The sequence below is a fragment of the Pongo abelii genome, chromosome 8 (genome assembly GCF_028885655.2).
Source record: "Pongo abelii isolate AG06213 chromosome 8, NHGRI_mPonAbe1-v2.0_pri, whole genome shotgun sequence".
Taxonomy (NCBI): Eukaryota; Metazoa; Chordata; class Mammalia; order Primates; family Hominidae; genus Pongo; species Pongo abelii.
The window spans coordinates 93,333,077-93,356,114 of NC_071993.2; the positions used below are offsets into that span (position 1 = coordinate 93,333,077).

Genomic DNA, 23,038 nt, shown 5'->3' on the forward strand with positions numbered 1-23,038 from the left:
ATACCTCCAGAACATTGCAAATGCCCTTGGGAAGCAGTCTTTCCCAGTTGAAAGTCACTGGGCTAGCGGAATGATGAGGAGACCTAGCATCTGCTGAGGCATGGTTCTAAGTGCTTTACACATATAATCTTGTGTAATTCTCCTAACAGAAATCTGGGACACTATTATTATCTCTGTTTTATAGATGGAGGACCTAAGGCACAGAGTTGTTAAACAACTTACCTAAAGTAACACAGCATTAAATTGACAGGCCTGAGAGTCCAACTGGGAGGTGTACTTCCAGAGACCACGCTCTTAGCCGGTATACTATGCTGCCTCCCATTTTATAGATGAGAAATCCAAGGTGCAGAGAGGTAAAGGGCACAAGTACTGTCAAAACTCAAATTTGAATTCAGGTTTCTCTGACTCCAGAGCCCATAAAATAAACCACCATGGTCTACTAACTATCCCGTTTCTGCAACCATGAGGCTAGTAGGAATGCCAACTGGGCTACTGACCTAAAAATTATTAAGTGTCTAAACACAGGCTCAGTCTTTAGTTCATGGACAAGTTCAACATAAGGGTTAATTTCTACCTTCAATGACTAGACAAATGTGGGATGAGGAACCAAGAGCTCATTACACAGTCCTGGATCAGTTTCAAAGCCCCATCTTTCCTTCTTTCACCTCCCTCCTCTTTCCCTTTCCTTCCAATTCTATCCATCTTGAGCTGCTGTGCCTTCATTTTATCTACCATTTAAAAAAAAAAACTCTCCTAAATTTATTAAATAAAAAGAATTGCCTATTTCTAATTCTTATGTAATAATATCACACACACACGCAACTTTTATGGGAGCATATAACACATAAATTCAAGCACAAACAAAACACAAAAGCTCATAATTGAAAACGTTACATTTCTATCTCTGAAACAAGAGGTAAAAACAATACATCTAAAGTTTTCCAGATCCTTTTAGCCTGCCAAAAGTCCTCAATTTATTTTTCCTGAATCATTTGACTTCAATAAAATGAAGAATACTGTTTCTACCTTAAATGTGAATTTCACTAGGAGTCTTCAAACCCTTGATATACAAAAATTTATTCTTACAAATCTCACTGGGAAGGTGTGTAAATCTGTAAAGTCCTCAAGCAGACAGCAAACTAATTTGCTTTGACTCAGAATGCAGTTCCCTAGTATTGAGTATCACACTGCGCCAATACTTGAGTTTCTCTAAAAGCAGCAAAGCTGGGCAGGCGGTCTGGCTGCTATCAAAGAATTCCCTTGAAATAGTGCTGAAAATAACTGCAATTGCTGTTAACTATAAGGTTTTCCTAAGTGAATAAGGCAAAAATAAGATTGGGGCTATTAATTTTAAATGAAATTGCTTACTTTACTCTTCAAGGCAACTAAGGAAACAGGGAATTACAATACATTCTAGCTGTGCCCAAGTAAATAAAGTCCCCCGCTTGAACCTGAGTTAAGTGTGCATTACCAGCGTTTAGGTATTTGATTACAAAAACACAGAGAGCCAAACCGTTTGACCAAAACATTTTGGGAGCTCATATAGAACAGAAAAACTAGAAGAAAACTGCCTTTACCTCTGCAACAACCATTATTTCTGAGAACAATAATTTAGAAGATCCCGAAACTGGAAGTCAGCATGGAAAATGAGAGAGTACAGAACTAGATATTAAGAGACCTGGATTCTGAATGTGCCTCTTAGCAGTGATGTTACTATAGATCACAAACCCTCTAGACATCTTTGTCATTAATTGTATAATGAAGGGGGTACATTTTGCAACTTTTATAGCCTTTCTTATCTGTAACGTGTGATTTTAAGGATCAGTGCTCTGTAGGGAAAAGAGTAAGGAATGTGGATTCAGCCAGACCCGAGTTCAAATTCAGCTTTTATTTGTATACTGTGCTGTGACTTTGATCAAGTTATTTAATTTCCCTAAGCTTCAAGTGCCTCAAATGCTAATTGTGGACTAATATAGCTTCTGAAGATGAAAAACAGTCTGAAATATAAATGTTAGTTTTGCTTATAGACTGTAAGGTCTATAAACCCTTACACATAAAGCCAAAATCAAAACTCTAAACACCAAAGCTTTGTACGTTTGCAGAAAACTCACTTGGTCACAAAACCCAACCTAATTTGGCCACCAGGGTTTCGGCAGCTTTTGTGTTTCCTATTTCAGTAAATATCCATATGTTTTGCTGAAGAAATGTAGATATGTTTTTTTATGGAGCACTGCCCTAAACCCCCAGTGGATGTTACAGAATCCATTCTACATGTATCTTTCATGATACCTTTCAAAAACCTGAAAGAAAAAAAAAATCTGGATTCTAAAGCACACTGGGATCCAAAGGTTTCAGGTAAGAATTATGCATTTATGTTACAGATTTTAATTGTTTAGCATGTATTTTAATCTTTAGAATTTCTTATATTCATAGCTCAAAACCAAACATGACCCATTCAATAAGTAATCCATACAGAATGAAAACACAGAGGATACTGATATATTCCATTTTGTTTCCTAATTACTAAGATTTAATACTCTGTCTCAATTGTTATGTTCATCTATCTTCAAGTACAGACTCAGTGCAAAGAACTGTTAGAAGCTGAGCGCTACAAGAAGAATAAAAGGGAAATATATATAAATATATTTATTTATATAAAACACTGCATAAGTGTTTTCCATGCCCTAGATACTATGCTAGTCTCTTTACATATGTATTTCTAATTTAAGGTTGTGACACAAGTTCTGTCCTAGTAGTTTAGAGCCTAGATCCGGATAGACAAATAGCACTCATTGTTCACTGCACATCTACTGTGCCAAGCACCATTCTAGGGTCTAAAGCCTGGGGCCTGGATCGACAAAGGTGAGCTTACATGGCCAAACAACCACAAGGAAACAAATAAATACATACTTTCAGGTAATTAAGTGCTCTCAAGAAACCAAGGTAAGATAATGCAATAAAGAATGTATGGGATAAAAGTGACTTGTTCAGAGAAAGGAAGTAGTACCTGAGTGCGTGCGTGTGTGTGTGTGTATTTTATATATATATATATATATATACACACACACATTTATATATAGTATACATATAAAATATATATATACACACATACATACATATATATAATGTACACCCTCACAAAATGTGAAAAAAAATTATGAAGTAATAATTAACAAAACAAGAGTTGACATTAAAAACCAAAAGAATATTAGACCTAAAGAAATGCAAACCTATAGTATACCATAAAACAAAGCATTTCAGACTGGTATGGGCAGGAAAGTTCTCCTGGAAGTGAAAGGCAGATCAGCCTTGAAAAGGAGGGGAACAAGCCAAGTACTAGCAAAGTGCAAGGAGAGACAGCTCCTAACTAAAAATCTCTGCTCCATTATTTTGGGCACTAGGATAAACTACTTCCAATAGTGTTTATGGTACAGTCTACCACATTCAGCTCTAAATTCCCATCCTACATTATTCCAGGGGTTCTCTACTTTTAAGGCACATCAGAATCACCTAGAGGGGTGGTTAAAATACAGATTGCTAGCCCTAGCCCAGAGTTTCTGATTCAAAGAGTTTGGAGCGATATTGATTCAAAGATTTGGAGTTAGATATGTCAGAATCTGCATTTCTAACAAGCTCCCAGGTGATGCTGAAGCTGTTTGTTCAGGGCTTACACTTTGAGAACCGCAGGGTCTCTATATCTTTTAGGTTTTGCTCACCATTCTGGATTCTGCAAACAAACAAAACACAAAGAAACAGTATCCACCTGCACAACAATTCATAGTGTGTTTTGAAAATCCTGTTGCATCACATGCATTTTTATAAAATCCTCTAAATCCTTTGTTTATGTGTATACATAGGTATATCTCTAATATTTTGAATTCCTAATTGCTTTGTACCTAGTTATTTATCCAAGCTAGCTCCCATCCACAAATATTGCTCACTTTTGTTCACTATTACTTATTTAAATATAAAAATCTGTCACTGAATCTTAAATCTCCAACTTACTATAAATACATGGAACAGTTTATTGTGTTTGAAATTCCTTTATCAATCTCCAGTGAATCCTCAAGGTAAGACTATTCTTTATTCTCTCACACTGAAACTTCATTTCTGGTACCTGCACAATAAGAAAGCAAGCTAACAGTGCTACCTCATTTCACTGCTGAATAAGCAACAGATTTGGCAGCATCCCCAGTTGGCTCATAACCCAGAAGCCTTTGCACCAGGCAGGACTGATAGGCATCAGAGCAAAGGCATCTGGGGAACACAGCCAGCCAGTTAGCAAGCCAGGATCCTTAGTGAGACAAAGTAGAGTTAAATTCAGCCACCTAAATCAGTTATGTCCCACTGGCGCTGGGACCACCTACATTAGAGACCATTTTGTCTTCTTCATCTGCTTTCAGCCTCACTGGCACAAGAACCCACTAGAATTCTTCCTTTAAAATCATTTCTATTCAAAAGAGAGGTTTAATTGAAACCCTCCGCTTTCTTCACAAAATCATCACTTCAGGCACACCTAAAGAACTGAAATTTCTTCCTTTCTCTCTAAGCCCGTAAAGTTATTTTGTATTACATTTTTCTCATGTATGCTTGTCAATTCCTTTATTTCATCAAGCAAATCTCTTCTCTCTCTTTGCCTCTCTCATTTCACAAACAGCTCCCTGATCAATTCTATATTCACCTCAGGGATCAGTGCTTATCTTTAACCTGTTGACTGTTCTTTTAATACTTCATGGCAGAATTTGCACAGGAAGCCAAAAAGGCAAGTTGTAAGGTAATTTCAAGGATATATCTTAGTGCTGAAGAAAATAGAAAGAACTGGAAAGCTGTAGAAAAGCAGAAGTCATACAGTTTGCTTACCAGAGTACCTCAAGATTAATCATTCTTAGTATAGGCACAGGCAGCATCAGGTGATCTCGGGCAAATTACTTAACTTCTCTGAGCTTGCTTTACTTTTGCTGTCCCTAAAATGGAGCAATTATTCCCTATATTTCAGAACTTTTATGAAGATTACAGGGAAAAGGTATATTAATCCTCAGTAGAATGCCTGAACACCGTTAAGTATTCTATAAATGGCAACCTTCTACTACTGCTGTTGTTACTGTTAATCAGGTTATTAATACACTAATATACCAGATCTAGGTACAAAACTAAATGCTTCAATTCTCCAAAAACAACAACAAAAACCAGGCCAACTGAGCTTTTCTGACACTAATGAGATTTAGTGTCCAATATAACAACAAACGTCCTGGGTCCAAATACAACCTTAGCATTCTAAACTTCATTGAATAAGCCATAAATTGTGTCACATAGTCATTCAAGTAAATTGATATTTGTAAAATAAAATGCTTATTTATATGAAAGGTATAGAAAAGGAAAATTTATAAATAAAGAAAGCAGATTAGTGGTTGCCAGGTCCCGGGAGTGGAGCAGGGACTGAATGCAATTGGGTTCCAGGAAATTTGTGGGGTAATTGAAATGTTCCAAAACTGAATTGTGGTGATGGTCGTACAAGTCTGTAAATGTAGTGAAAAACCTTGTGTTTTACATGTATACTAGGTAAGTTTTATCGTATATAAATTATACTTCAATAAAGCTGTTAAAAATAATCTTTCTTGTACTACATGACACATCTCAAAATAAACTAGTATTTTTATTTTTATTCTAAAGCATTCCATTATCAGCTCATCATTATGAATGTCAAGAATTTGTCCAAGACCATTAATGTATTCCTCTACAGGCAAGCAAGGCTGTTATCATTGCTTTTACCCACAATCATATTGTTTTTGAAAAGACATCTTGAGATACAGTATCAAGGTCATTAACAGAAAGCATTTATAAGCTAAGATTATGTTCTATGTATGATAGCTTCTTGGTCTGGACAGAAAACATTCAAGTTGGGAATGAATGGTTTTCAAATAGAAATCAATTACTAGTGAGTGACTTCTATGCAAACATTTCAACAAACAGAAAAGCCACTTTTCTTTAAACACTTTTGATGGATTTAAATCAAATCATTAAAGCACTGGGTCTTTAAAACTTTCCTCCAGAGCAGCAATGCCATAGTCTACATATATAGTGGCTGCAAATGTCAAAATAAATGTTACAAACAATATTATTATAATTTTACATACATGTATCTGCACAGAATAACCACTAAATATTAATACTTCCTGTCTTTTAGAGAATAGACAGCTTTCCCTTGGCATAATACAATTATTTTCGTGATTTTTTTAACATGGTTTAAATACATAGTGCTCAGTAAAAACTTCACCAATCCATTCTTAAATTTTTGGTATGCCTATAACTGCTCATTGAATAAAACAAATAACATTATTATGGAACTTCACACTTGCCTATGTTCAACCCTTCTTGCCCACAGTTATCCCACACAGAAATTGTGTAGGATCCTTTCTGTCACTCAATCTTCCTCTGAGTCATACTCAGTAAAGCCAAGCTGGGTTGTGTTGGGCTCTGCTCCAGGACCTTGTCATTACTGAACTTCTTTCCATCTCATGCTCTTCCATTTGGTTTAGATATGTACACAGCACTTTATCAATGGAAAATGGTTTAACAAAACTAATAAAAATTATGATAGTAATGGGAACCTCAACAGCAACTGTTTATTGAGCCCCATACTATGTTTTGAGCACTGGGCTGAGGGATTCTCAAGCATTATCTCCAATCAGGGAAATGTTATAATCCTCATTTATAGTGAGAACATGGAAGATTAGATTCAATATTACACACCTAGTTAGTGGTAAAATAGCAATTAAATTAGAACCCATTCTCTTATCCATTGTATATGCCATGTTCTGAGCTTACCTACTGTAATTTCCATAAATGCATTGCTGAATCACAGGACTCAGTGGTTTCTCAAGGTAATCTCATGAGTACATTAATGCGCACAGAGTGTGAAGAATGGGTTAAACTAAGTCTGATGACCTACTGGGTTTACAGTGGTATCATTTAAGAACTATTAGATTTAGGTTATATTACCTTAACTCTTTGATAATTAATTTTCTCATCTGTACAATAGTGATGATCTGTCCTCCATTATTTGCTCAGATATTGTGAGGCATAAATGAAATCATACATATATTTATTTTTCTAGCCAATGAATATGTTGCAAAATCTATAGTTGCATTGGTAAATAGGTCACCTAGAAAAATAACTTCAGATACTCACATAAGCATATGACTAGATGAGGTGAAAAGTTTTTTATAGGATTAGGTGTTCCCAGTTTCCATCCTGAAGAGCTAAGAGACAATATACAAGCAAATTCCACCTTTACATTTTTCCTGTGTTTATTTTGATTAATGTTGAGGCAAGCACCTAGTTAAAAAGTATTTCCTTATGTGTTTAATGGTCTCTACCAACTCATAATTTTAAGATCTTCAAGAATTTTTGGAGAGTAAAAATTATATCTAAATTTAAAAGGATTTTCTTAGTACGTGTTCTGGCTGTGTCTGCAAAATAAAATTAGTAAGAATTTGAAAAGATTCTCTTCTATTTCCACTAATCACATGCTTGTATTTATTAGCAATCAGTCTATCTTATTTTTAAGATTAACCAATTTATGAGATTTTATGTTGCAGAGTTTGGGATTCCACATTTATTAGAGTTGGAGAACAAGTGTGCTTCCTTGGAAAGGCATTACAAATCACATATTATTCAAACTAGAAGGAACTTTTCATGACTGTAATCCCAATCTGAAAAATGGAAATGCCTTCAGAGGGCAGGCCAATAACATAAACAAGGGGTATGGGCTAGATGAAGAGAGTATGGAGTGATAGGGATTATCATGACCATTTGGAGCACAGGCAATCCACAAAGGCATGCCAAAGCATCCAAATGCAATACCAAACATGCTTGGAAATTTTACTGAGCTCAGTGACATAGGTTTCCAATGTTTAAAGCTGTAAATTAAAAACTGAAGTATCTAAGGGCCAGAAACATGAAGAGGTTTTATCTTGTCCTTCATTTGACAAAAAAAAAAAAAATCATATTAAATATCTACTGTGTGTCATCCCATTTCTGGGCTCCAAGGATGTAACATGGAGCAACAGAGAAATTGACTTTGTTTTCATGTAACTTACTATTTTCTGGGGGAAGTAGTTGTTAACCAATAACAATCAAAACATAGAAATTCAAACTCTGATGGATATGGAAAAAATGTACACGGCACCACAAACTCAAACACTGAGAACTGGAAGCACAATTCCAACCTAGGAATGCTGGGTCCAATCCATGTTGGAAGAAACAAGGAAGTGTCTTTTTTAGCATATAACCTACAACCACTAATTTTCAGATATTAAATGTTATGTGAGCAAGAAGAAGACACATATACTATAGTCCTACCCTATATTAGCTCCTTAATAAATATTTGGTAAATGATTGAACCCAAAAAAAACTGAAAACAAATCCATAGAAACTTTTATTAATTGCCAGAATAAAGAATCAGAAAGCATTGATATGCTTTCCAAAAATTTCTATTAAAGACATTAATATTTAAGGGAAAAGAGGGAAATAAGTGAGGAAGTAAACCATTGGAAAATTGAGGGAATGTTTCTTCAAAATGGAAATTTGATTCAAGAGGAACAAGCCGATGCTACTTAAAAATTTTAAACTAAAAACAAAATACTCAAGTACAAGATGGGGAAAACTTTCTATGTATGAATCAGCTTGAAATGCTTTAGGTATATGTAGTTGTGTTTAATAAAAATTTGAATATAGAGGTTGGATACAGTGGCTCACCCCTGTAATCCTAGCACTTTTGGAGGCCAAGGCTGGTGGATCATTTGAGCTCAGGGGTTCAAGACCAGCCTGAGTAACACAGCAAGACCTTGTCTCTACAAAAACTACAAAAATTAGCCAGATGTAGTGCCATGCAACTGTAATTCCAGCTACTTGGGAGGCTGAGGCAGGAGGATCGCTTGAGCCTGGGAGGCGGAGGTTGCAGTAAACCAAGATCGCACCAGTGCACACTATCCTGGGCACTAGAGTGAGACCATGTCTCAAAACAAAACAAAACAACAAACCAAAATTGAATATAGTAGCAATATAGTATTATTGAAAGAACTATCATTATACTAAGGCACGCTAGTCTCTAAAAGAGAATATACCCATGACCTTCATGAGTATGGGTATACAGTATATTAAAAATTACCAAACAGCTGTCTATATAAAAGAAACAAAACTGCACAAGAGTCTTCTGCTAAAAATGAGGTGATGAAACAAATAGCTAAACAACACAGCACACAGAGAGTGAGCATGAGCTCTGGGCTTACATAACCCTGCATTGCAGCACTTCAGGCCATTGTTTTGTTTTGGGCAAGTTGTCTAATTTCTCTGTGCCTCATTTTCTCCATATGAAAAACTGGGATGATAATAGTAGCTACTTTATCAGATTGCTGTGAGAATTAAATGAGATCACATATATGGTATACAGTTAGACAAATATTTTTAGTAATTATCATCATTATCATCATCATCACCATCATCATCATCATCATCAATAATTGACCACTAAAGACAAGGCTAAAAAGTAACAATTACTACTTTCACTTTATCAAAGATTTCTTTGGCGAGGAAATTGTTTCTAGGTCCAGAAAAAGAAATGAAGAAAAAAAAGTGAGCCTCGTCTGAGCAAGAGAAGTTGTTAATATTATATTCTTCCTTTCATGATGATAAAGCAATGGATTGAACTACAAAAAGAAGTGTTGAAATCTATTAACAGGAGTCAAGAAAGAGAGGGAAAATCTGTCAGAGATGATTTAAAAACTCACTAGCAAGGGTTTCCTGAGATATTCTTTAATAATCTCTAAGACCATCTAGCAGAGAATCTCGCTCTTGCCAAGACAAATAAATGTATACTTGAGACATTTTCCATCCATCACACTGACAGTAACCCTTAGGAATCCAGAAGATGCAGCACTGCTCTATTACGATAGATGACTTACATAGCACAGGACTTCAGTGACTGCACCAAAAGATAAGACGAACCTCAGATGAGAAAGGGTCACTCGAGAAGAGTATCCTCCTCTTTGATGATCAGTGTTTTTGCTTTTACACTTCAGGATAAAAGAGCTAGTAATCTGTTTGTTCAACTTGATACACCTGTCTGCATACCAAATTTGGTATATTCACCAAAATATTTCAATATTGGTTCTTCTGTTCTCCATTTTCTAAGGGTGTGAGTTGCTTAAAACTATCATGATTATATAATGAATAGAATATGAATTTTAATGGATACTCTTCAAATATCAGAATTTTCAGAAAAAAGTTATTATAATTATTTAAAAACATGTAAACAAACACCCAGACACACACATCCATAATGCTTCTAAGTGCCTAAATTCTCTATTTCTGGAAGTTCTTTCTCTAATTATTGTTATTGGAAAGGACAGGGGTTACACTATTTTAGCTGTTATCTATCAGAAAGAAAACATTTTTATTAAGCTGAACATTTCCCACCAAAAGCCAAAAGGAAGGGAAAATAAATATGTTAATGCCTTAAGCAAACCAACAGAAAGGCAAAGGCTAGATAAATTCATGAAGTATGTAAAAGGTGTGAAGAAGTTAAAAAAAATAATTCATTCACAGTGAGCTTATTTTATTTATTTGCCATTCCTTTCCATGAGGACAGTTTCAAAGTAACATCTATTTATTTGTATGCCATTCAGTGCTACCTAAACAGGGAATCACTTAGTTCTCACTTAGTTCCTTTTTTTCCTACAAGAGAATATAGGTTTCCATACTAAGTAATGGTAAAACATCTGGAAAGCAGAATCAGGCAAGTTACAATTTTTCATGTCCTATTTTCCTTTGATGAAGAACAAAAAATCTGAAGTAAAATTTTGAAGAAGAGAAAAATGACTTTTTCCTGACCAAGGCTAAAACTATTTTTAAAAATCATAACATACTTTCTTTCACATTATTTCTAAAGCTTTTCAGATCTATAACAAGAAACACTGCTCATACAAGTGTATGATGGAGTTCACATTACATTTTTATAAAGCTAGGTATTAAATGAATGACTACAAACTTTGAGCAGTTTTTTCATTTTGCACTGTACCATACACTATGGGGTAAAAAGATTTTCCTCTAACATTCAGAACTGAAAAAAAAAGTTACATGAAGTAAAATCCATTTGCTCAGAGAGGAACTCACTGAATCGATCTCCCAGCCAAAAAAAAAAAACAAAAAACAAAAAACAAACAACAAAAAAAAAACACTACTCTTACTTTTCTAAGTGTCTTTGGGCGTACTTTTCTAAGCTTTGGTATCCTCCAAAAGTTCTAAAATAAAAGAGTAGCAATTACCGAGAATGAAGACCATGATTCACATAAAGTTCTGTACTCAACAGTGCATGCAGTGTACACTCTAGGGTTCATTCCAATGCATATTTTCTTATTTCTCTCTTCCCACTGACATAATGAGTTGTCAACACAGGCTTAGCAAAATGGTACCTGTCACTTTCAGATGTTTAATATTCCTCTGTGAAGGATATGGTGACACTCTGTCAAACCAGCACAAATCTAATCTAAGGCTATCTTCTCTTACTCGCTTTAATACAAAACGTGTTACTTAGTCACCAGTGATTTAGGTAAGGTGGGTATTAGGAAGATGGAAGTGTGGAGCTGTGCTTCCTTTTACAGCATGTTTGCCAGCCACCTGCAGGCATGGTAGCTTATGACCAACCCACCCTATTTTCCATCTGTAGCAATTACTCCAGAGGAGCAAAACTTCGATTTTGCATTTTTCTTTTTTGTCCTGGCCATATTTTCTTCTTTCTTTTCAGTCCAAACTTAGAAGCATTGTCAAAACCATAATTTACTGATAAAACTGGACCATTAAGATGATGTACAGTATATCCAGAAGATATGTTTTTTCCTCACATTATCTCCCTATTCCTTGGCCAAGATCTGGTGAAAGCTTGATATTACCATAATACAATTGTTTCCGAAAATAGTCCAAGTATTCTGCTTAACTAGAGTGTATTTGTCATCACTGACATTCAATCCAATTAACCAAATTAAACTGACTGGCTGATACTATAATTACCTCATGTTCAAAGAAGTACAACGTTACTTCTTAACAGTAGGTAGGGTCTAAAAGTGAGAAAATGAAACTAAATATTAAAAGATCAATAACATTAGATCTGTTTTTTGATGCATATTATAATCACATAAAAATAATGTAAGGTATTTACTTATGCTTTATGCCCAGCCAAAGCATAAGTAAATAGCTTACATTATTTTCTCTCCACCTCTATGTAGAAGTGAATTAAATTACCTCTATCTTAAAGCAAATCTGAAGTTTAATTTACATTTATGATCTTTAGAAAGGCAAAAGTAATTAACATTATTTTATTTTTGATGCAGGTGAAAGTAGTATATCTTGGTAGTAAATTGTCACTAATTTCTTCTTTTTATATGAACTCCCATCCTTTCATAGGTTGGAATAAAAGAATGCAAAGACACAGATATTTTCCCAGTGTCCTACCACCAACTTCTGCCTATCATTCTGCTTCTAACTGCTAAGTTATAATAATTAAACACACGCTTTTGGTCACGTTTTTCATTGTTTCTAATTCCTCTTATCCCTCCCCAATTACGTGCAATAACCAAATGCACTCCATGAAGCTGGATTCATAATGAAAGTGTTTACTTTACTTATGATTAACTTCCCTGCATAATTAATGTCCCCAGTCCTCTGGGCAGCCTTATTACATCTATTCTGTTTAACATACTATCTGTCAGCTGAATACATTTTCATATTTTAGGAATGGGGAAAAGACAGAAAAGCTCCTTGCTGACTCCGATTCTAAGATTATTTTTATCAAAAAGTATTTGCAATTATATTAGCTATTTTCATTGCTTATATAAAGTGCTATATTGGCTGATCCTCACCTGAGAAGATAATGATTAAATTACAAATGTAAATAGGCTCCTAGCAGAGACCATTAGCAGCACCTTGAGGAGTCTGTAACAAGGATCTAAGGGGACAGAGGGCAGGAAAGACACACAGAGCTGGCAATAGGGGCAGCAGTGAGGTCTGACCACAGGGTTTAGGAATTCTCATTTCCCCTGGAAGTCTTCATGAGGGACACACCAAGATCTTTTATTGCAGGTGTCATCTCAGACCTCTCATCTGCCAGCAATGCCCAGATCTGTCCACTTAAAGCCTCCTGGAAAGGGGGCTGAAAAGTTGATGTGCTAGTTCTGCTTTCTCTGAAGTCTCCTCGGAAAGTACTCCTCAGCCTGAGCTCACGCTGTTTGCCTTAAAAGGATAAAATATCTGTAGGAAAAAAAAAAAAAACTGTAGCTGGCTGCAGAGACATCACATACCGAGAGACGCTACAAGCCCAGGACTGCTCTTCCAAGAGGCGCTCATCATTGTTTCACCTTCAACTTAGCATTGGATAGCAGGAGCTGGGACCCAAAGAAACTATCTGGCCACAGAGGCAGCTGCCCTCAGCGAGAATTAAAAAAAAAAAAAAAACTTGGGATGAAAGCTGATCCTAATGTGTGTCACATTTGAAAGTGGCCAGGAACCCTGGCTGGCAGGAAAGGGGAAACATACTTACCCACTGAACAGAGCTGCTGCCACTTTTGTGTGCCCCAGGTCCTTAACAGGTAACCCCAGAAATCAAAGTGACGCTGATAGGTTCAGATGCTAGGGAGATTGGGGAGCTGAAGCTGCCTGGCTCCACTGCAAGCCAGGGACTTGGGTTGCTCAAAAAGAAACAAGAAAGGTGCTTCCCCAAAGAATAGGAATTCAAGTAGTCTGTAACAATTAACAATGAATGGGTCATAGCAGAGGTTCTCAACCCTGGCTGAATATTATAATCACTTTGGGAGTAAAAATAATATACCTATACCTCAGGTCTACCCCAGAGCAATTAAATCATAGGCTCTGCCAGCAAATGTATGTTTTAAAGCTCCCTAGGTGATTGTAACATACAGCTATTTTTGAGAACCAATGGGCTAGGTAGGGAAATGATCACTTGTTTAGGAGAATAAACAAGAAGGCATCAACTAAACTGTCTACACGTACAATTTGGCAAAAAAAAGTCCAGCTATGCTTTTGCAGGCCCCTAGTGCTTAAAGGTTTTAGCCAATAGAGACATTCAACTCTTTAGATGAACATTTTATCCTGGTCTTTTGTTTAATATCACACACAAATGTACACACACACACACACACACACACACACACTCCTCTTGTCATCTTCCTATTAGAGTGGTTCTCAAATTTTGCTACACGTTACAGTTACCTGGAGAATCATTAAAAATTACTGATATGTAGCTTCCAACCCTCAGACATTCTGATTTTAATTGGTTTGTGGTACAATCTAGGAATTGGATTTTTATGTTCCCCATGTGATTCTAATGTGCAGGAAAGTTTGGGAACCGCCGTCCTACACTATTTCTTCCACTAGTCCCAGAGTCCTTCTGCTTCCTATTTAACTGTTGGTGAACAGATACACCCCAGAGAATGACCTATATGTTATTCATAAAGTTTTCTTGCAACTACCTAATCCCCATGACCCTTTGGGCAGTAAGAGAGCCTAGTGGCTAAGGAGAAAAGCTCTGGAGCTCAAATTCAGGCTCAACCTTGTATGACTGTGGGCAAGTTGCTTCACTTCTCTGCGCCCCAGAGTTCTTTTTCTCATGCTATGAAATTGGGATAATCCAGAATCTTCCTCATAGGGTTGTTTTTGTCCTAAAAAAAAGATAATCAGGCAGGGTGCGGTGGCTTACATATGTATTCCCAGCACTTTCTTTGGAGGCCCAGATGCTGGAGAATCATTTGAGGCCAGATGTTCAAAACCAGCCTGTGCAACTGAGACCCTGTCTCTACAGAAAAAAATTAAAAATTATCCAGGTGTGGTGCTATGTGCCTATAATCTTAGTTACTCTGGAGGCTGAGGCAAGAGGATCACTTGAGCCCAGGAGTTTGAAGCTGCAGTGAGCTACGGCTGTGTCACTGCACTCCAGCCTGGGCAGTAAGACAGAAAGAACCTGTCTCAACCCATCAATCAATCATTCAATCAATGAAAGAGACAATCTATATAAAGCACAGGAGCAGTGCCTGGCACAGAGTTAGTGCTCCATAAATGTTACCCAATCTGATGATGATGAGCAATGTAACTCCTGACGCTTTCATTCAGAAGCAGGATGCACTGAGTCGTTGCCCTTATTCTTGTCCTCTGCACTGTTGGCTGCACAAATACTACCAAGTCCTCACTGATGTCAAATTAAGGCGCATTTCAAAGGGACAATACAATGCATTCAAAAGAAGCACTGGTCTAATGGGAAACTATCTTCAGTATAGCTCCCTAAGAAGGCAAGCCTTCGATATACTCCAATTTGGGTGTCTCTTCTCTATGGCAGTCTTCATCCATAAAGTACTATCTTACTTGCAAGCTCTTTTCCAGTCCTGTCACTTACTTACTTGTGCACAAAGCCCATCACTATTTTCCAACTTCCTTGCAAATATGGCATAGCTTTACCAATACTCATCTCGTTTTGCCCTTTCTTGTCCCCTCAATATGCATTTCTTCTTCTCACTCTACTCTCCAGCTTTTTTCATTGCTTATAAATCTCATGCTTAAAATATAGGCAGCCTCTAGAAGCTGAAAAAGACAAGATATGGAGTCTCTCCTAGAGCCTCCAGAAGGAATGCTTATATGAATTTCATAAGCAATGAAAAAAGCTGGAGAGTAGTATGCTTATAAAATTCATTCAGAAATAAGACACTTTTGAGAGTGTACTATTAGTTCCATCTTGTGTTAAACATCTGTTTTGTGTAGCTGAAGTTTTTGTGCTATTGTTTATATTTACACGACAGTTTTGGAGGGAGAACATTCCTCTGCTCTTACAAACAAAATTATCCTTAGAGAGTTCTAACAGGTTGCACATACTGAACTTCTCAGAAAATAAATTTTAAGGAAGTGCTGAGGAACACAGTCATTACAGAAGATGGTGAGAGGGAAGCAGAACCGGTGTCAGAACTGAGTGTGAGGAAGCAGAGAAGGGCTGTCGGGGAAGGGGTGGCAAACAGTACCAGCTCAACAATTCAGATTAGGATACAAAATGCCAAGGATGTGATTGCATAATAAGCTGTTGAGCATACTGGTAAATGCTGCTTTCAGCATGTGCTTATTTATCACATTGTCTTGCATTCTCTGAGCTTGAAAGGTTCAAGTCAGAGGATCTGGAATGCTAGCAACAGACCCAGTTTCTTGGGATGGGCGGCAGCACCTATGGTAGAGATGGCAGAAAGAGCAGCAGCCTGGTGTTCGAATATGGTTGCTAGGATACCATGGAGACCCTCCATTGCTAGGCAGACAGAAACAAAAAATGTGTCCATATGCCTTATAACCTGCAAACAGCAACAATAGAAACATCATCTGTGTTCTTCTACCCTTTCCCATTAGGAATCCAGATAACAAGTATCAGGAGCTTGGAAATGTGACCCAGTAGAGCAAGGAAGCTGGTAATTTACATTCTCAGGCAGTTAGTAGAGCCATTCTATTTAAGGGCTTACCAGTATCTTCATTATAAGACCCATTTTGGGGGCATGCAACTTGACTGTGCTTCAAAATACCCTAATAGGGTTTTAGCACCCTGGTCTCATACATTTTTATAAATGCTTCCGGGACTTCATTTCTACTGCATAAACTGTAATGTCAAATTAACAATCAATCTTAAATTAGAAACTCTATTAGAATAACATTAGGTTGGAATTTAACTCTTCCACAAAAACAAGAAAGACGACTTTCGAAAAACAACTTCAGGTTCAATTCTCATCAATGTTCAGTTTGCCTAGGTATGTGAGGAATCTGCAGTGCTAGTCTGTGGCATGAAATTAGATTATTTTCAATGGGAACATTTGGAAGTGAGTGGAAAAAGGAACTTGGAACTTGGTTTCTTTAAGACTTCTAATCATCTGCTGTTTGCTTAAATTAACTACTCTTACCTAGTTATATAGTTATGACTATTCACAGGACTGTGATGGTGGGGGTAAGAAAGCTGAACTGATATTCTGGCATTCAGAACTGCATTAGTGGATAACTATTAGTCCTTGGTATAAAACACACACAGGCACACACACACACACAGAGAGAGAGACACACACACACAAATGAGCCTTAGCTATTCTAAAACCCAAAAGAATGCCCTCTCACCTACTTTATCAAATCATAGAAACCGAGATTCTCATTCTCACTGGCCTAAACTTGCTTTTCCGCAGTTCCCACTACAGTACTTTAGCACAGCCACTAGTTGCTGCCAATTCCCAGAGGGGCCCTGCTTTCTTTTTCTGTGCTGTCACTTTGCTAATGGCTTGGAATGTATTTCCCCAATCCCTATCTCTATCCCTCCCTCTTTCCTCTCATTTCCACTCACCTAAATCATAGCCATTCTTCAAATACTTACTTTAAACCCTTCTACTTCCACATGAGTTTCTGACACCATAAAACTAAACAGGCTTGATTATATTTTGCCAACTGTCTTAGTTATCTCCCCTGTGACTTACCTTACTCTATCTACTTTCTAGAATATTTACTTGTGCAGTATTGTTAACCCCTTGTTCACTCCTGGATGGTAGGACCTATGTAGCTCTTACCTCTAATGCCTTACAATATTTTGCATGTCACAGGCAACCCCATAGAAGTATTGAACTGAGCTGTAGGGCACTTTTGGAATTAAATTTCTACCTTTTAAGCCATCTATGTTTTAATATTTTGCCATCTATGATTACACTAGAATTCTAGAATTCTCTCAACTTCCAACAGAATTTAATATACAGTCTTTAGGAACATTTTGTTTTTCTTGAGATACATTAGTATAAAGTTTAAAAGACTAAATAATCTCTTAAAATTAATGCCTCCTTAAAAATAAAAATAGGCCGGGTGCGGTGGCTCACACCTGTAATCCCAGCACTTTAGGAGGCCGAGGAGGGCGGATCACGAGGTCAGGAGATCGAGACCACCCTGGCTAACACTGTGAAACCCCGTCTCTACTGAAAATACAAAAAAATTAGCCGGGCGTGGTGGCTGGCACCTGTAGCCCTAGCTACTCGGGAGGCTGAGGCAAGAGAATGGTGTGAACCCAGGAGGCAGAGCTTGCAGTGAGCTGAGATCGCGCCACTGCACTCCAGCCTGGGCAACAGAGTGAGACTCCATCTCAATAAATAAATAAATAAATAAATAAATAAAAATATTTTTATCCTCAGCTCCTCCAAAGTACTTCACAATGAAAAAGTGAAACAGGGGCCAGGTGCGGTGGCTCACACCTGTAATCTCAGCACTTTGGGAGGCCCAGGTGGGCTGATAACCTGAGTTCAGGAGTTCAAGATCAGCCTGGCCAAAATGGCGAAACCCCATCTCTACTAAAAAAAAAAAAAAAAAAAATAGCCAGGCATTGGTGGCACGTGCCTGTAATCCCAGCCACTCAGGAGGCTGAGATGGGAGAGTTGCTTGAACCCCGGAGGCAGAGGTTGCAGTGAGCCAAGATCGTGCCACTGCACTCCAGCCTGGGTGACAGAGCGAGACTGTGTCTCAACAACAACAACAACAACAACAAAGGAAAAAAAAAGGAAACAAAATAGAACATGGAGTGAAAGCAACAGCTTACAAAAATACAAAGACACTAACCACTTTTAGGAACTCAAGTCTATATAATCCAACTGAAATGACTGAAACCCTGTGACATGAAAATGGAAAAGATTTGGGAATATTTTCAAAAGATAAAGGGTTTAGATCAAAATTTCAGAGACTGAATGCTCTATCATGATATAGAATCAATTTCAGGAATGAAACTTCATGAAATAAAATTACTTAAGTCCATAAGAACTATTCTATATAGGCAATCAACAGGCTATCTGATCTCACATAATGAATGCTTAGGTTTTGTTTTTTCATTTTAAGGGTTTATTTGCTCAATTTATTTCCAAATATAGTTTAGTAGTTTTACATTCTCAAGGAATTATTTGGTAGCAGTGGAATATAGATTCCAATTTGCTACATCAGTTCTTTGCTTCACATAAGTATTGTATCTATACAGATTGTGAAAGAGACCAGTAAAAACCCTCCTCCTACCTCATAGTTATAGCAGGAGTGTCCTGGCTCAGTGCTGGAATCTGACAGAACCTTCCCTCCAATTCCCACATTAATGGAAAAATTCCAAGCCAAAAATGTTAAAATGATTCAAGTTATCAAGTTAATTTACATTTTATACTATTTTTAAATGACCAAATTTACCAAGAAAACAGAACTAAAAAAAAAAATTATAATCCTCAGAAGGCAACCTCAGTAAGTAAAAACCAAACAGATATATGTGCATATATCAGATAAATGAACAGAACATTAGTGGGGCAGTTACCTACATCTAAAAAAAAGAGAATCAAAAACTAGCACGAACGTAAACTGGAAATTAATGTGTCTATTTAGATAGTTTCATTTTAACTGGAACTCACAATAATCTATATGTATGTTTAAGAAAGATGGCTACATTTAAGATGTAGTAAAGATGAAATATAAAGACACAAACACTTGTTGCCAGTAAGTCCGTGTAATCAAATTATTCATAGTGAAATACATTGAAATGCAAACAAGTCTTCTCTGGTTTGGCAGGTTTTCTTAACTCTTTGTGGAGCTACCTTGTACAACCATTCAAACAACATAAGATTTATTCATTTTGCATACAATGTACTTCTTTTTTCCCTAAGAAAGGTACACTTTCCACTACTCAAGCCAATTTTTTTCTAGTTTTCTTTATGTAAGTGTGAAAAAAGAACAGATGTTTTTCCAAAATTATTTAAGCTTGGAAGGCATTCTATCATTTTCCTCAATAAAATACTTCAGAGTCACCCAAAGCATCATGGCAATACCTTAAGAGCTGAGTCCTTTAAAATACAAGTTATTAGTAAGAAATCAGTATCAGGACACACAGCATTCTTTGATAGATAAAATGTGTATTATAATGGGATGCTGTAAATTATTTGCCACACCAGCTTTATTTTCCACTCTGGACCTTTTTTGTTTGTTTGTTTTTCAATCTAGTTATTCTACAAGTCATGTACAAAGAGGCTTTTAAACTTATCACATTGTATAGCTCATTCTCTACTGCCTAGAATCTTGTAAATCTCTGATGGAATGTTTAACTGGAGTTATCAGCTGGCTTGAACATGCTTCACTATGAAGCCTATTAAAATGGTCTTTTTGTAAAAGCAGAGTTTGCTCTGTGTCACTCAAAAGTCCTGCGGATACGAAAATGAGATCCTATGAAATGTTTAAAGATGCAGAGAGCTGTCTTTGAGTTATTTTTTCATTATGCAAAACTTGACCCAGGAGAGATGGTCATGTACCTCGTTAGCTAAAACAGTCAGGCATGTCAGGACTGCAAATTAATTTACCAGAGAAAGTTGAAGTTTATTCAGATCACTCAGGTTTCTAAGGAAGATCTAAGTCTGCTGAACTATTAGGGCAATTTGGTAAGGTCAGAATCTCAGAAATGTTTATCCTTATTGTCTCTTTCCAACTCCCTGGCAGAATACAAACTCCTCCCTAAACTAAGCCTGCCTGAACAGCAAATGTTCCATAGGAATCAACATGTATAGGTATAACTCTAAGTTTTCAAAACTAGTAATTGGTACATACTGTTATTCCCCCAAAAAAACATCCAATAAATACAAATAGAGATAATCAAATATTTACTTTCTCCTTATATTAACTCGTTGTATTTATGAAGTGAAGGGTTTTGATGGACCTTGCATTATTATGTAACACGTGCCATCCAGCCAATGTGATGTCGTTAGTAGTAGAGTAAGCAGCAACATCCTTGGTTTTACCAATTATGTTATTATCTGTTAATTTAAAATGCCGTTCTTTTGGGTGCTCTCCCACATTCTCTGTTAAACTCATGTTCCTGTCGCTTTACTCTCCATATGAACTCTGAGTTGAGTGTTGTATAACAAGTTTCATTAAATTTTTCCCATCCAAGTTATGAAGCCCACTAACATCAGAATTGCACAGTTCTCTAAAAGGCTAGAACAATGCCAGAGTGGTTGCATTAGAAGCCAAGAGTAAGGCAAACAATGGGTCCACGTTTTAAATAAGATAAGTGTGCTTATCTGTAACTGACCCTGGAAACAAGCAACCACCTCTCGGGAGATGGAGATGCTCCATTAGTAACACTATGCACGTTCCTTAAGGAAAATAAGCAATCTTCTCCCTCATATGTTATGAAAAAATATTTCTTCAAAATCAACAGACTAGTCTTCCATTTATGGATCGTAAATGTCATCCAATTCAGGAAATCAAAAATTCTTCCTTTTTCTATGCCTATTTGCTTATGTTTCACACTTTGATGATGACAAGAACGTCAGGTTTGAAGGGTACCAGCGTGAAGCGCCAGCAGGTAGAGAAATCCGGGAGAGCCACAAAAGCATAGAAAGTATGGGTGATATCAGACGCATTTCATTTCAAGTCTGATGAGCCTGCATTTAGGATTTTCCAGCTGGGCTGGTTTGCCAAGGCTTTTGGGAGACAGGGGGGCTTTTTATTTCTTTTCTCACACTCACACACACGGTCGGACACACACCTGGGACGTGTTCAAACTCTACGTACACTAGGTGGCTTATACGAACGTATATGTATATTTAAAAATAATACCTTGACATCTGACAAAGACACGAAGGCAACGTATGTGCAGTGAGTCTGGCTCTGAGAAACGTGCACAGCCCCGCAAGAAGTGCCCGTTAAAATGAAACATTTCTGAGGATGAGGACAGACATGGCAAGCGGGAGGGGCGGGGGCCGACAGACAATACAGAGACCCGCAGCTCCCCATCGCCAGGGCGCCACATGGACCCGGCGCGTCACCCCTGCTTACTGTGGGCTCTTGGGGTAGAAGGGCAGGGTCACATGGCTGAGATCCTGGATGTCGAAGGCGGTGGGCTCGGCGGAGATCGCCTGCCGCTTGGTGCGCGGCTCGCCCTGCAAGGTGCTCGCGCTCTGCTTCTGCGCCTGCTGGGTGGCTGGTCGGATCACCGAGCGGTACTTGTCCAGCTCGTTCTGCAGCTTCTGGATCAGTTCGTCCTTCTGATCCAACTCCAGCTCCAGCTCGTCGATGAGAGCATCCCGCTGCCTCAGCTCCTCGATCTTCTCCTGGAGCGCGTACTGTAAATCCCGCAAGGTGCCCATGCTCCTCCGGGCTGCCGGGGGCTCCTTCCTGCCGCTGCTCCGCGTCTTGGGGCTTCCTCCCCTCTCCGATCAACTTTCCCCAAAGTCGCCGCTGCCTCCCGAGTGCCAAAGCTTCCTACTTGAGACCAAAGCCAGCCCTGGCTTCTGAGCATGCCCAGTCCGCCGGCTCCAGCCACCCAGAGTTTCAGTGCAGATTCCACTTCTCTGGGCTGGCTGGGAGGCTCAGAGCGGGGAGAGCAAACCAGCAGGTCCAACCCGGGATTAAACCTGAGACGCGGTGGGCGCCGCGGTGCGGAGGAGAAGAGCCGGGAGGCGTGGTGGCGGGGAGCGGAAGGAGGGGACGTGAATGGGGGCTCCGAAGCAGCGGCTGGGCTCTCAGAGTCCCTCGCGCCGGGCGCCCAAGGAAGCTTGCGGGGCGTGCGGGGAGCCTGATAAGCCTCCGAAGCGCGCCGGGGGTGTGCGGGTGGAGCGAGGCGGGAGCGCTACTTCGGGGGTGGGGAGGTGGGAGGGAGGGGACAGGGAGGACCCCGGGCAAACTTGGGAGGCCTCAGCTGACTCCAGAGCAGACCAGCTTGGAGAATGTTGGGCTACGATCCTAGCAACGTACGAGGCATAGGGGACTCTGTATCATCAAAGCTCTGAGTTCTGGAGGTATTTTGACGGCCGGCCTCACTAAGGAAAGCTCCCGAGCGGTGTGGCCGAGCTGTCGCTTCTCCCACGCCACCTTTCCCACCCGGAGCGCCTCACACAGGTGGCTAACGCTTGCGAAGAAACTTGCCTCTCAGGAGATGCGAGCGAGTCGGCGCCCGCGAGGAATTCCCCCT

General features: G+C 38.4%; 1 protein-coding gene across 3 annotated transcripts in view; it reads right to left on the reverse strand.

Moving 5' to 3' along the window:
* Positions 1–23,038, reverse strand: part of PRKG1 (protein kinase cGMP-dependent 1) — a 1,319,235-nt gene that overhangs the window by 1,209,487 nt on the left and 86,710 nt on the right. Inside the window, exon 1 of one of the 3 annotated variants that reach the window (XM_024253324.3) lies at positions 21,904–22,690. The exons of 1 other annotated variant lie outside the window; for it this stretch is intronic. In XM_024253324.3, coding sequence (XP_024109092.1) covers positions 21,904–22,214 — 311 coding nt within the window. In that variant the 5' untranslated portion in view covers positions 22,215–22,690. One more of the 3 variants, XM_054522585.2, reaches the window with a different exon arrangement.